We start from the raw sequence: 12476 nt of genomic DNA, 5'->3' as shown, positions 1-12476 counted from the left end.
ACCAAACAACATCCCAGGTCCATCAACTGATAAAACAGTCACTGATTTTTGAATGTTTTTGAGAATCTCCTTGGTTTTACAAATACTTAAAAATACATGCGAAGAACACTGGCATTAATAACATGCAAATTAAAAATGATTATTTTGAAAGCAATTTAAAACACTAAAAGATATAATGAACTAATATATTTGCCATACTTCAACTTATTCAAAATAAATGAACATTAGAAATGCATCTCTCTTTCAAAGTAATTTCTTTCCTTTGAAACTTATGGAGGTGGTGGGATTCAGAAAACAGATTTCCCAGCACAGTTACTTGGAAACGGTAGGAAAATGGTTGTTTCAGCACTGTACTCCATAAATGATTGTGCACAAAACACAATTGGGATATTGCCAGGAAGCACCTTCGGAACATTTCTGAAGGTACGCAACTTTCCGAAGTTGCGTACAAGTCTTAAGGTTCCAAACTGCAACGGACAGAAATGTTCAACTTCAACTTCACAAGAAAAATCAAGCTAATTAATTCTATCAAATTTAAAAGTTAGCCCCATCAGCAATTTTATTTTTTTAAAATGCTGATACGGAATATATTTTAAATACATTTACAGTACTGTTTCAAATAATGAATACTAAAATTCCAATTGTAACTGCTATAAAAAGCAAATGACAGCAGGAAAAAAATCCTTTGATTAAATCAGATTAAATTTGTGTGGGAATTTGATGTCAACATTTTCCTAGCACTGGGCCACAATGATGCGTTCTAATCTTACAGTTAAACGATTACTTTAATCACATATCCATCAGTAAAATCTACTTACGTTGTCCGCAGTGGGTTCCTGTGTATCCTTTCTGGCACTGGCAATGGTTTTCTGCACAATTCCCTCCATTCATACATCTGATGTTGCATTGTTGAACTACAAAACAGTATTAATTTACCATTAATTTCCTACTAGCTCCAGAGAAGAAATAGTATAATAATTGAACGATAAACAAAATATCATAGTTCATTACAAGGTTTTATGAAAGATTAGATAGAATCTCCAACAATATTGCCCAAGCCACTATAAATTCTTATAATAAAGTGAAGCGTTAAAAAGCTTTAATCATTATCAATCTCCTTTATTTAACAAAAATTTACTGCTTTGCACGTTATAGCTGTTCAGTATGTGTTGCTGACGTACACAATCTAAAGATTCACTCAGCTAATGGTGACAGATAAGCAATAAAGTGGTAAAAGAAATACTGAGAAACCTACGTGACTTTGTCCCACAGCTTGGAGAGATTTGTCCATTGGAGCAGGTGCACATGTTGGGGCGTGAGCAGAATCCATCACCACAGGTATTTCGACAAATAGCTGCAGATGAGAAGCAGTGGATACAAGTAAACAAAATTTCAAATATAGAATTTAAGAGTGCATTTCTGATTTAATTGTATATTGGCCTAGATTATGTGGTAAAAGTAAATGGGGGAACACGCGCCATTATTGAGAAGCAAATTAGACTGCAATATATACCTTCTTGTATAAAAGCAGTCATGCACAGAAGTTCTGTTAGTATTATCCCACTACTTTAAAAGTTGTGCCACATTTAAAGGTTATGACTGTTGCACTTAACTATAAGACATCAAGCATGCTAGAAAATTTAAGACTTATCTATCCAATTTAAATAAAAATTAACAGGGATGTACATCTAAATTACCATAAAGCAACTTTGCAATCTGAGGCATTGAAAATAGATCTCACATTGATGAAGATATAAATTGCTTTAATCATTACTGAGTTTTTTTTAAAGTTTGTTTTTAAACCTTTGCCTTTGTTTCAAAGACAATCTAATTTTCATTCACATTTTATTTTTCTTGGTAAAACATTTTACATTGCATTCTAACTTACAAATGCTGCTTAGATGTTCTTCTTTTGCTTAGTAGCAATAAACATGTCAAAGTTTCAAAATTCAGCTCCGATGCAGTCAATGTATCATTTCTTTATCATTACCAAGCAAGGGGAAATTTCTCCCCCGCACTCATACCTCGAAAGGTTATGGGGACAAGGCACTACTTGCTCGGTTCACACTAGAACCTGATCCTAGCAGAACATTGTGCTTTTTTCAATTGAGTGACCACAACTTATGGTATGAACTGCATTAAAAGTCTGGACAGGTTTCTTCTGTATAATAATGCTATCAATTGTTTACCACTGATGAGAAAATCAAGGGAATTATTGGATTACTTTCTTGCAACATTTTACTAAATTACAAAGCATTAGAATTGCTGAACTTTATGCATAGTTGTGAAAAAATATTAATAGCATTGCTTGGCACCTTCTTCCACAAGCATAGGATATTCAACAGTTGTCATATGCTTTCTGACTTCACTACTCAGGGACCAACCATATCTTGCAGATGAAAGTTATTTATTATGATTCTTTTATGGAGTTGCATACCATGAAAAGGATCTTGAACTTTCCCAGCGTATTTGACAAATAAACTTTTCTCAGGCTTCCACCCGGTACAAGCATCGATTTTAACCAATGCATCATCCCTGATGAAGATGGTAGAGTTTGTCATCAAAATGTTGTTTAAAATCCATACCTGTACCGAGCTGGCGAAGAGTTTATTAGCATACCATGAACCAAATAGCACTTCTATGTTAGGGAAACCAAGTGCAGGGTAAGTGAACACCACTACTTCTGATCACTAATGTTAATTCATTGCCCTGTTCTCACTTTCATCTATCTGGTTGTACTTGCAATTAACATTTTACATACACAGCAGGTCCCTTAATGCCCTATAAGACTAATAAAAATGTGCTCATCGGTCCATTCAGGATAATACAATGCCGAAAAATAATACAAGAAAATTGAAAAAGTGTTATTTTCTCTCCTAGGCTTATATAACTATCAGGTCCTACAAAAGTTTTCATGAACTTATTTCAGCCCTGTAGCCTAGTGTACTGGCCAGGCAATTTTTTCCCCCACCCCCAAAAAAACCCTCTCATTATGTTCACTGACTCTGATAAATGAGTACCTAGCCAATAGATTGTTTTGTGGCCTTGTGCCACTTGGAACTGTAATGAGACTTACCAACATATTTGAAACCATGACCCTTCTAGAGAAAGCAAACATTTTCATTCCATTTGCTGAAACCGTTCAAACATCTAAAGCCAATATTATACATACTAACGTGCTAGACAAGGCCCTTCATTCCACATCCTGTGCTAGAAGCCAATACCAATCTTAGTTACTTCAAAGATTTTATTTGAAGTAAAAAGTATTTGTTTATAAATACAAATTTCTGGTAATTTGTTGGCCACTTATTATGTGGAACATGATATCATGCTCCTTTGACTCTAAGCCCATCAATCTTCTGTGCATCCTTTCCTGGGCTCAAATTTGCAAATTTCTAGCAATATCTAACACTTTCAAATCTAGAATCATTCCCCATCCACAAAAATATCCTTTGTCTTAGCAAACTGGAATCTCTCTTCACTATTGCCAAAGTCCTTGCATCTTTTGCTTCCACCCAAATTCAGGACCAAATTTTATTTGAAACATTCCAGTCAGGTTTTTGCCCATTGATCCATCTCTTACCAGAAAAGAAATTATATTCAATGTGATTGCAAAAAGAAAGGAATCTATCTTTGTCCTTCTTGATTCTGTTTGACCATGATTGATTAAAAAAAAAATCCTCCACCACAGTCACTATCAGCTGAGCAGGACCTCAGTCACTTGGTTCCACTTTTATGTACCATTAATCATCTTCACTGGCTTCCAATCTTACCCTTGCCTTGCACTATTACATCTTCTATGTCATGGGAATCTACTGTAGCACCTGATGTCCCCAGTCGCCACACCACACACTCCATTTCTCAACCCTCTCCCCACTATTCCCTTTTCTACAGTCTGATGCATGGAAACATCTAAATACAAAGCTTCAGTTTGTACATCTGGGGTTAGGACATTCGGCTACCCCTCACCAGAGCCTATCTTGACACCTCCAGAGTTTCTCAATAGTCAGTCTGATTATCCAATATTCTAGTATCACTGAAATTTTCACCAACCAAACAACTAAAGGCAGAAACCATTGTTTGCCATCCTGCCATAAATTGCACTAATGTGTTGTCAGAGAGGAGAACCACTGCCTCACAACCCCAGTGACTGCATGGGTTTCCACCGATTTCCTCCCACATTCTGAAGACATGCAGTTAGGGTTAGTGAGTTGTGGGCATGCAGTGTTGGTGTTGGAAGTGGGGCAGCACTTGAGGTGCCCCCAGCATAATCCACAGACTGTGTTAGTCATTGATGTAAGATGACCAAAATGATGCGCTTCACTGTATGTGTCAATGTACACATGACAAATAAAGCCAATGTTTAATAAAAAGATCTTTATCTCCATCAGTTGTCCAAAATGAAAAAAAAAAATCACAATCCTAGTGTAATGCTTGATTGCAACATGACCTTCAGAACAGGCATATACATAAACCACTTATTTTTGCTCTCCCTGTGGTATTTCCACCCACCCTTTATCTCTGTCACTGTACTGATAGGGATAAAAGCTGCACACTGGTATGTATTTATGCACATTGTATTCCATATTTTAACTTCTAATTTTATTTTTATATCATTCTCATTTTGTAATTGCTGTTTTTTTACACCCTGACCAACAAAACACAGCAAATTCCTAATGCACGTACAAGCATACGGCAAATTAAAATTGTTCCTTGATCATTTAAACTTTACTTCAGCATTTCTAATCTATATACAGAAGGCCTCCTTATCCATGGGGGGGTTGGTTCTGAGACCCCCCCCCCCCCCCCAGAGATACTAAAAAACGCAGATGCTCAAGTCCTTTATTTAACCTGGCTCAGTGCGGTGGACTTTAGGACCCAGTGGAACCCCAGACTTTATTTAACATGTTCCATGTGGTGGACATTAGGACCTGGCAGTGCAGCTCTAAATCCGTGGTGTTTCTGTTCACGAAAATAGTCACAATCACGATTGAAAGTAAGGTGGAAGTAATAAACTGATCGGAAAGAGGTGAAACGCCATCAGTCATTGGAAAAGCGTTAGGCTACAGTCGGTCAACGATCAGAACAATTTTAATGGAGCATATGAAAGGCCCTGCCCCGATGAAAGCTACAATTATTACTAAGCAACGCAGTGGTTTAATTATTGAAATACATGTTTCTTAAGTGTTTTATATGCATAGAAAGGTAAAATATGTACTATATACTAAGAAAAATGTTTGACTGATGCTAAATAATACCGGATGTACCTGTTCTGACTTCAAATCCGACTTGTTGATGGACTCAGGAATGGAACTTATTCATAACCCGGGGACTGCCTGTAGTTTTAAGTCATTTCTAGATTACTTATAATACCTAATACAATGTACATGCTATGTAAATAGTTGTTATACTGTATTGTTTAGGGAATAAAGACAAGAAAAAAGTCTGTACATGCTCAAACAACAAGTGCTGGAGAAAGAACTTCCGGGTTTTCCCGATCCGCAGTTGGTTGAATCCGCGCACGCAGAATCCGTGGATAAGGAGGGCCGACTGTATTATTGTATAAATAAGCTGACAGAGAAATTATTGTTCTCCAGTACTGCCCAGGTATTAAGACAGAAGACGCTGCCACCAGTTCAGGTCTACATCTGCGCTGAACACAGGCACTTTCATGAGGATGATCCAATTCAACAAGTGGAGTAAAAACTTTTGCTTCCTCTGAAAGCTCACAGCCTCAAGCATGTTGGAAAGTCCAACTTCAGTTCCAAGTAGCACAAGGCCAAAATTTCTATTGGCTTGATGTTCATTTATCAGAACATGATGAGAAGGATAAAATTAACTGGCTAATAAAGTGGCGTTCAGGGATATCCATTCAATTGATTCTCAATCAGTAGCTTTTTCTATCGATCACACTGCAACCACTGTGTGGGGACCACAAAGAATGTAGACACTACAGGTATAGACCTTGGCAGGTTTGGAGTTATAAATTTGATTTGTATGGTAATTTTGTGCTGACTTTTGTTTTGGCATTGTGGCCATCCAGCTGTTCAGAAAAATGAATTTATGATGATTGTGATATAAGATAGACTGAACAAAAATAAACTATCTTTAATTCACTCTGCTTGACCTACAGCTGCTTGGAATATTATTGATAGTAAAGACAAAGACATTGAGGTGACAGGGTTTTACGGTATATAGAAGACTAGCATGAATCTGAAACCTGCTCACCAGACCTACTCCAGAGAAGTCCAGGAAGTTAAATTCATAGTAACACAAAAACGGTTTTGCATCGAAATGGGCCCTTTTGGCTGAACTCATCTATGCTGACTGTGATCCCTAGCTACACCAACCTATTTGCTTGCATTAGGCCTGTATACCACCATGCATTTTTTGTATACAAGAATGTCTAAATGGCTTTTATATGCTGTAATTATATCTGCCCGACATCCCAGAGACCCACTGTGCTGTGTGTGAAATTCTTGCCCCTTGGATTTCCTTTAAATTTCTCCCCTCTCACCATAAACTACACCCACAAGTTCAAGACTCCCCAGTCCTGAGTAAAAGATTTTCCATCCTAGCCAAGATCCTTATAAATATTTACAAAGCCACCACTCACACTCCTACATTCTAGTGAGAATAAATCCAGCCTAACCAATTCCTCATTACAAATACAGACCTGCAGTCCAGCAAATATCCTGATGAATCACTTCTGAATTCTCTCCCCCTATTGCTACCACATCCTTCCTATATTGTGTGACAAGAACTTTACACAAAACTCCAAGTGTGGTCATACCAATGTTTATACATCTGCAATCTGACATCACAGCTCTTGTACTCAATGCCTTGGCCTAAATAGACAAGCATACCAAATGCCTCTTCAGCTCTCTATTCTCCTGTCTCACCACTTTCAGCACGACAGGGATATGCATCACAAGATTCCTCTGTACACTAACATTCCTAAGGTACCTGCATTTGCTTTGTTATTGTCAGAGCAGATCATTTATGTACACAATACCACTGTTTGGTGATATAATATTAATTTTGCGCATGCTGCCCTTGTGCACAGTAGAATCCAACTGAATCAAGAGGCACATCACCTGTAAAATGTCCTTATTCATCACTTTTCACTCTTGCAGCTCAAATGCAAATTGCACAGAGTTGTCAGATAATGAATGCATCATGACCACCAAAATACTAGGCTTGGATATGCATAATGCACTGTACAGGATCACACAAAAGTTGGACATTGAGAGTATGACCCTCTCAGTGCAACACTCCTCCAAACTGGCAGGCGGTATTCACAAGGAAACATGTGGTTAAATGGCAGCCAGAGCCATGGGGAAGGCAGCAATCTTCAAACAAAATAAATAAATAACTGTGTGCATGTGCCTCAGCAGGAGAAGAGAAATGTCATTAGCTTTAATAAATGCGAAGGAATTGAGGAATGGCAGGTGGAGTTAATTCAGATAAATACAAGATGTTGCATTTTGGCAAGACAAACCAGAACAGGACTAATAGTAAATGGGAGGGCCCTGTGGAGTGCTGTAGAACAAAGAGCGGTGCATAGTTCCCTGAAAGCGGTGACACAGGTAGACAGGACGATGTAGGTGGCATTGGCACACTTGCGTTTATCAGTCAGGGTACTAAGTATAAACACTGGGACATCATGAGACGGTTCTACAAGGTATTGGTTAGGCCTCATTAGGCATACAGTTCTGGACATCTTGTGATAGGAAGATACATTAAACTGTAAAAGATGCAAAAAAGATTTATGAGTGTGATACCAGAACAGAAGAATTTTAGTTATAAGGAGAGGCTTCATAGGCAAGGGCCATTTTTCCCTGGAGTATTTATATAAGGGGCATGGATAAGGTGAATAGCCAGAGCCAGTCTTTTCCCCCAGGGTAGGGGAGTACAAAACCAGAGTATGCATGTTTGAAGTGTGGAGAGGAAGATGAACAACTTATTTTAAAAACACACAGATGGTGCACCACTACACTACAGCTTAGTAGCACTATGATCATCCTGATCACTTTGTGCTACAACGGACTTCATTTTTTGTTCAAATTGTGATTCCTTCTTGTTAACGTATATTTTATGTTTAACTTTTGTCTTTCTTGTAAATGCTACTTACGTGATACTAAGCGCCTGTGCTGCTGCCACAAGTCTTTGCACCTGTACTTCAGCATACAACAACTCTACTTTGACTTTGTACATGGTACATTTATTCATTGGTTAAAGGAGAGCATAGAAACAGGTACAAAATCATGGACAGAATGAGCTCACTTAGTTAATTGAGCTGAAGGGCCAATTTGCATGCTAAATAGCTCTATGACTCAATAACTGAAGTTGAATTCAACACCTGGTACACCAAACTATGAACATTTTAGAAATCATAAAATAATTCTTGGAAGCACCAATATAGCAAATGACAAAAGGTGGACAAAAAAAAACACCAATTTAATTTGGACCCAATTGGATACTTCCAATGTAACATTATGAAAACAATGTTTTCTGCAAACATTATGAATTCTGCAAAACTGAAGCTGCACCCTTTTGTGAAGTTGCTTCTTTCATTTATTCATTGGTTAATGAGGATCAGATTGTTTATGGAAAGACCAGTGTTTGTTTCAGAGGGCATTTAGGGATAGGGAATAGAGAGGCTTGTTACAGCAGTTTAAGAGTGAATGACACTGATGAATCTGGAGTATAGGCCAGACTAGGAAAGGTAGTAGACTTGCTCCTCAGAAGGACATCAATGAATAAGGTGTGTTTTTACAATGTATTTTTGTGATCATGAATATGCATGAGCAGAGTGCTTTCTGAAGAAAATTACAATTTCAGCGGTGGAATATGAACTCTGAAGTACTTACTGAGGTATGTCAATTACTAAACCCAATAATTTAACTGTTGCACCAACACCAGACCTAGCTGACAGAGTGCATTACTCTCCACCCAAGTTCAGTGTCTAGCTAGTCTGATGCAAACATTTCTGCCTGTCAGCATTCCAAACATAAGGTAATGTGATTCCCAAACTGATGTCTTAACAACCTGGTACTCAAATTGCAGTTTAGGCTTCGTCTTGATTTCATTTGACATTGGCAATAAAAGAGAAAATTTGCTTGTTCAAATACAAATTATAATTTCCCATCTGCACCTAAAATGTAACTTAAGCTCTGTGATAAAAATAAATGGCTTAAGAGAAATTAAAGCCTTATAATAACAAAGATAATATATGAACAAATCATCTTGACTTTTGTACATTTGTGTCCAAATATTTCCATATAAGCTGTATATATTTTACTTAAACATTTCCATATGTTAAAGATATTATATTGCACCATTCAGTATCACATGGCTATATAAAATGGAAAAAGTAGGAACGACAGCACTTACGGACAATGCACTGATTTCCACCAGGTAACGTTTTCCATCCCGGGCAGCAGTAGGAGTGAAATCGAGATCCACAGACATTTGGCCTGTGATGCATATATTTAAAATCAAAACCATTCAGAAATTCAGAAATTTTAAACAGATCACTATAAAGGAAATAATGGTCAACACCCCGGCACACCCAAACTCTTAGTTGTAACCAATTTGTATTTCACAAATAAAACTAAATTTAGAGATTATTTTCTAAATACAACGTTCAGTTGCACAAATAATATATGCAAGGATGGAAGCTTGGCAAATTAAGTTTAATATTTTTCTGTCTTCAGATTTTTTTCTCGTTTCTGCTAACCTATCATAAATCTGGCAATTCTGGGTAGAAATTGTTATTGCTAACATTATTAAATTTGCTCTACAGAATGCCTCTTCCTGTTAAGAAAAAATGATTAACCGACTTGCCCATATTAATTGAGGATCTTTTTATTTGATTCTAAAAATTATATTTTATGGACTTAATAAAAATATTCATAAGGCGTCAAAAAACAACATTATTCATTTCAAGGTTTTGAAGACAATAACCATTACAAACCAACTCGGCTCATGAACTTTTAACTGATCATAATGTTCAAAGTCTTCAAACAAGATAAAAATGATCACTTTCTAAAACTGGACTAATAAAACACCGGAGTTGATCGCCGTTGATGTAAATAAGAGGTGATCAAATTTTCAGCATTCTCCTTTCACGTTACTTCAGATAAAATCTGACCCTGCATGCGTCGGATCATTGTTACACACAAACACATCTCGAGGATAATTTCCTGCACAGAAATCCTGGAGATCGAGGAACTTACTTAATGCTCATACTGAGAAATCTTGGTTGGTGACAGTTCAGCGGGAAGTCCGGCTTCACAACTGTCACAATACGTTACCTTAATATTCCAACCGCTAGAGTTTGCATTAAAATATAAATAAATATTCAAACCAAAGCATATTGATCTTAATAAAAAGATGTATACCCTCTGAGCATATCGTGCTGGCCTCTTCGCCTCACTCTGTTGTTTGCTTCCCTCATGTCATTTGGATTGAATCGTTGTGCTTCAAATCCTCTTGCATATTGTTGTCCCGTCACTTTTTCCACCGCGAAGCCTGTTATAGCTATACATCCCAGCAGGAATTTCCAACAGCACCGTATCCCCATCCTGGGAACACACTCGCTCCTTGGCTCTGAAGGATTTCCAGATCAACCTTTTGTTTTAAAAAAAAAGCGCAATTTCAAAAGTCTGTTAATTAAGTTAGCGGTCACGATATGGCTCGGTATCCTCTCAACCGCTGCAGAAGTCTGGTAAACGTTATGATTGCTTTACTGAAAAGTGCAAAACAAAAGATTTAGAGCTTTGTTGTCGCAGCCGAAAGGACAGTGTCGGGACCCAAAAATCCAACTAAGTCAGTTAGAGAGGGGAAGGAATACAATGTTCTAAGAGCCAGAGAGAAGAGGGCTGGGGAGAGGAAAGCGTGTCCAGTTATAGAGTCAAAACGTGCTTAAAGAACTTCACAAAAAGCCGCCAAGTCAGGCGAACTGAGACTGAAAGTCTGCGTACTGACCGCCGGCTTTTCACTGGCTCCTGTCAATGGGGGCGACTGCAAGCACGTGGGCTGAGGGGAGGACTCAGCCGGAGAGGGGAGCAATGAGCCTGCACACTCGTCTCATCAGCTCCGCTGGGTGGTGCAAACGAAACGGGAGACGGGTCGGATTCCTTCCCCGCGCCATCGCAGCTTTATTATATTTTGTTTTAGTCACTGCAAGTTACCGTAAATTATACGAAAACAAAATAAATTCAATCTTTTACCTCAACTATATTTCTTCGGTCCCTCCAGATTATTGGCAGTGTTCCGCTCGTTAAAAGGGGGGCGATGCGCCAACGCGAAGGAGGCGGTAGTGGAATTTTCCCAGTCTCGGGGAGGCTGCTCCAGAACCATCCGCGGCAGGTTAATCACAGGCTGCTCCCACACCTGGGCTCGTCGTCCCTGGCGCCGTTTGACCGAATCCCGGAGCTGAGCTCAGATCTGCGCCTCTTGCCGATTCCCAAAGTGACAAGTTTAAAAAAGTTTTTCGATACGAACCGACGACCACTACATTTTTTTAAATGCAGCTCTCATCAATTTCCAGAGAGGATCTGCTAACGTAAAAGCATATGTTCAGGAGAAATGCACAGATTTGCAGAAACATTTCGTAAGGTACTTCAATGCCGCAACTCGTATCAATGCACCTTAGTAGCTTTCGCGTTAGCTTTCCAATTTAGCATTGTTAATCTGAAGATAAATTGCAGTTCCCGAATTGCCAAACACAAGAAAACAGTTCACAAATAATTGGTGAAAGCATGCAATCGATTTTATTTATTAATTCACCAATTATTTGAAAGAAAGACTTTCCACATGTGATGAATTAAATGCAAATTCCATTTCAAATATGTTTCCATATTGCATGGTTGATAATGTTTTAGTTAACACTTAAATTTAGCTGGGGTCAACTTTACTGAAGTGAAGCATATGAGATTCCATGGGCTATGCATTCTTACTTCAGTTAGATCTGACATCACAAGGAATACAACTCCAGTATGATGTTAAGTCAAATTTAAACACTGCCCAGGGTATCTTTTACTCACTCCTAGATGCTTCCATAACAACGTCTGGAGTTAATTTAAATGTTAAACAGTGCAGATGCTGTCACCCATGCACATTGGCATTATCTGAGGTCATGAGGTCATTAAAGGTATTAGTCAAATGCTAGTTTTCCTTCACATGTTTAACATTTAACTTTAAGACACGTGTGTAACCACATGTCCCAAAATGTGGCTTAGTCAGGAAATGTGGAATCCCTGCAAACTAATCAAACCAGAACAGCAACTTTGATAGGACTTACAGCATTAGAAATACTAAAATAAAAGTTTAACTGTTAATGGTGGGATTACCCGCACATTCACTCTGAATGGTTATATGCTATTCTTGCAATCACCCATCATTACATCTTATATTGCCAAGTATGGCATACCAACGCCACTGACATCTGAAGCTGTCCCGGACTGTGA

General features: G+C 38.1%; 1 protein-coding gene across 2 annotated transcripts in view; it reads right to left on the bottom strand.

Moving 5' to 3' along the window:
* LOC140741729 (fibrillin-2-like) overlaps nucleotides 1-11008 on the bottom strand; it is a 295460-nt gene extending 284452 nt beyond the window's left edge. The window contains exons 1-5 of one of the 2 annotated variants that reach the window (XM_073072059.1): nucleotides 10993-11008; nucleotides 10407-10635; nucleotides 9397-9479; nucleotides 1256-1354; nucleotides 819-914 (exon numbers count right to left, since the gene is read on the bottom strand). In XM_073072059.1, coding sequence (XP_072928160.1) covers nucleotides 819-914; nucleotides 1256-1354; nucleotides 9397-9479; nucleotides 10407-10588 — 460 coding nt within the window. In that variant the 5' untranslated portion in view covers nucleotides 10589-10635; nucleotides 10993-11008. Of the gene's footprint in view, nucleotides 1-818; nucleotides 915-1255; nucleotides 1355-9396; nucleotides 9480-10406 lie in introns of both variants that reach the window. The other variant, XM_073072052.1, reaches the window with a different exon arrangement.
* Between the last annotated feature and the right edge of the window lie 1468 nt (nucleotides 11009-12476).

Source organism: Hemitrygon akajei, chromosome 2 (assembly GCF_048418815.1).
Source record: "Hemitrygon akajei chromosome 2, sHemAka1.3, whole genome shotgun sequence".
Classification (NCBI taxonomy): Eukaryota; Metazoa; Chordata; class Chondrichthyes; order Myliobatiformes; family Dasyatidae; genus Hemitrygon; species Hemitrygon akajei.
Note: the sequence above shows the minus strand (reverse complement) of the source record. Positions and strands in the feature narration are given on the sequence as shown.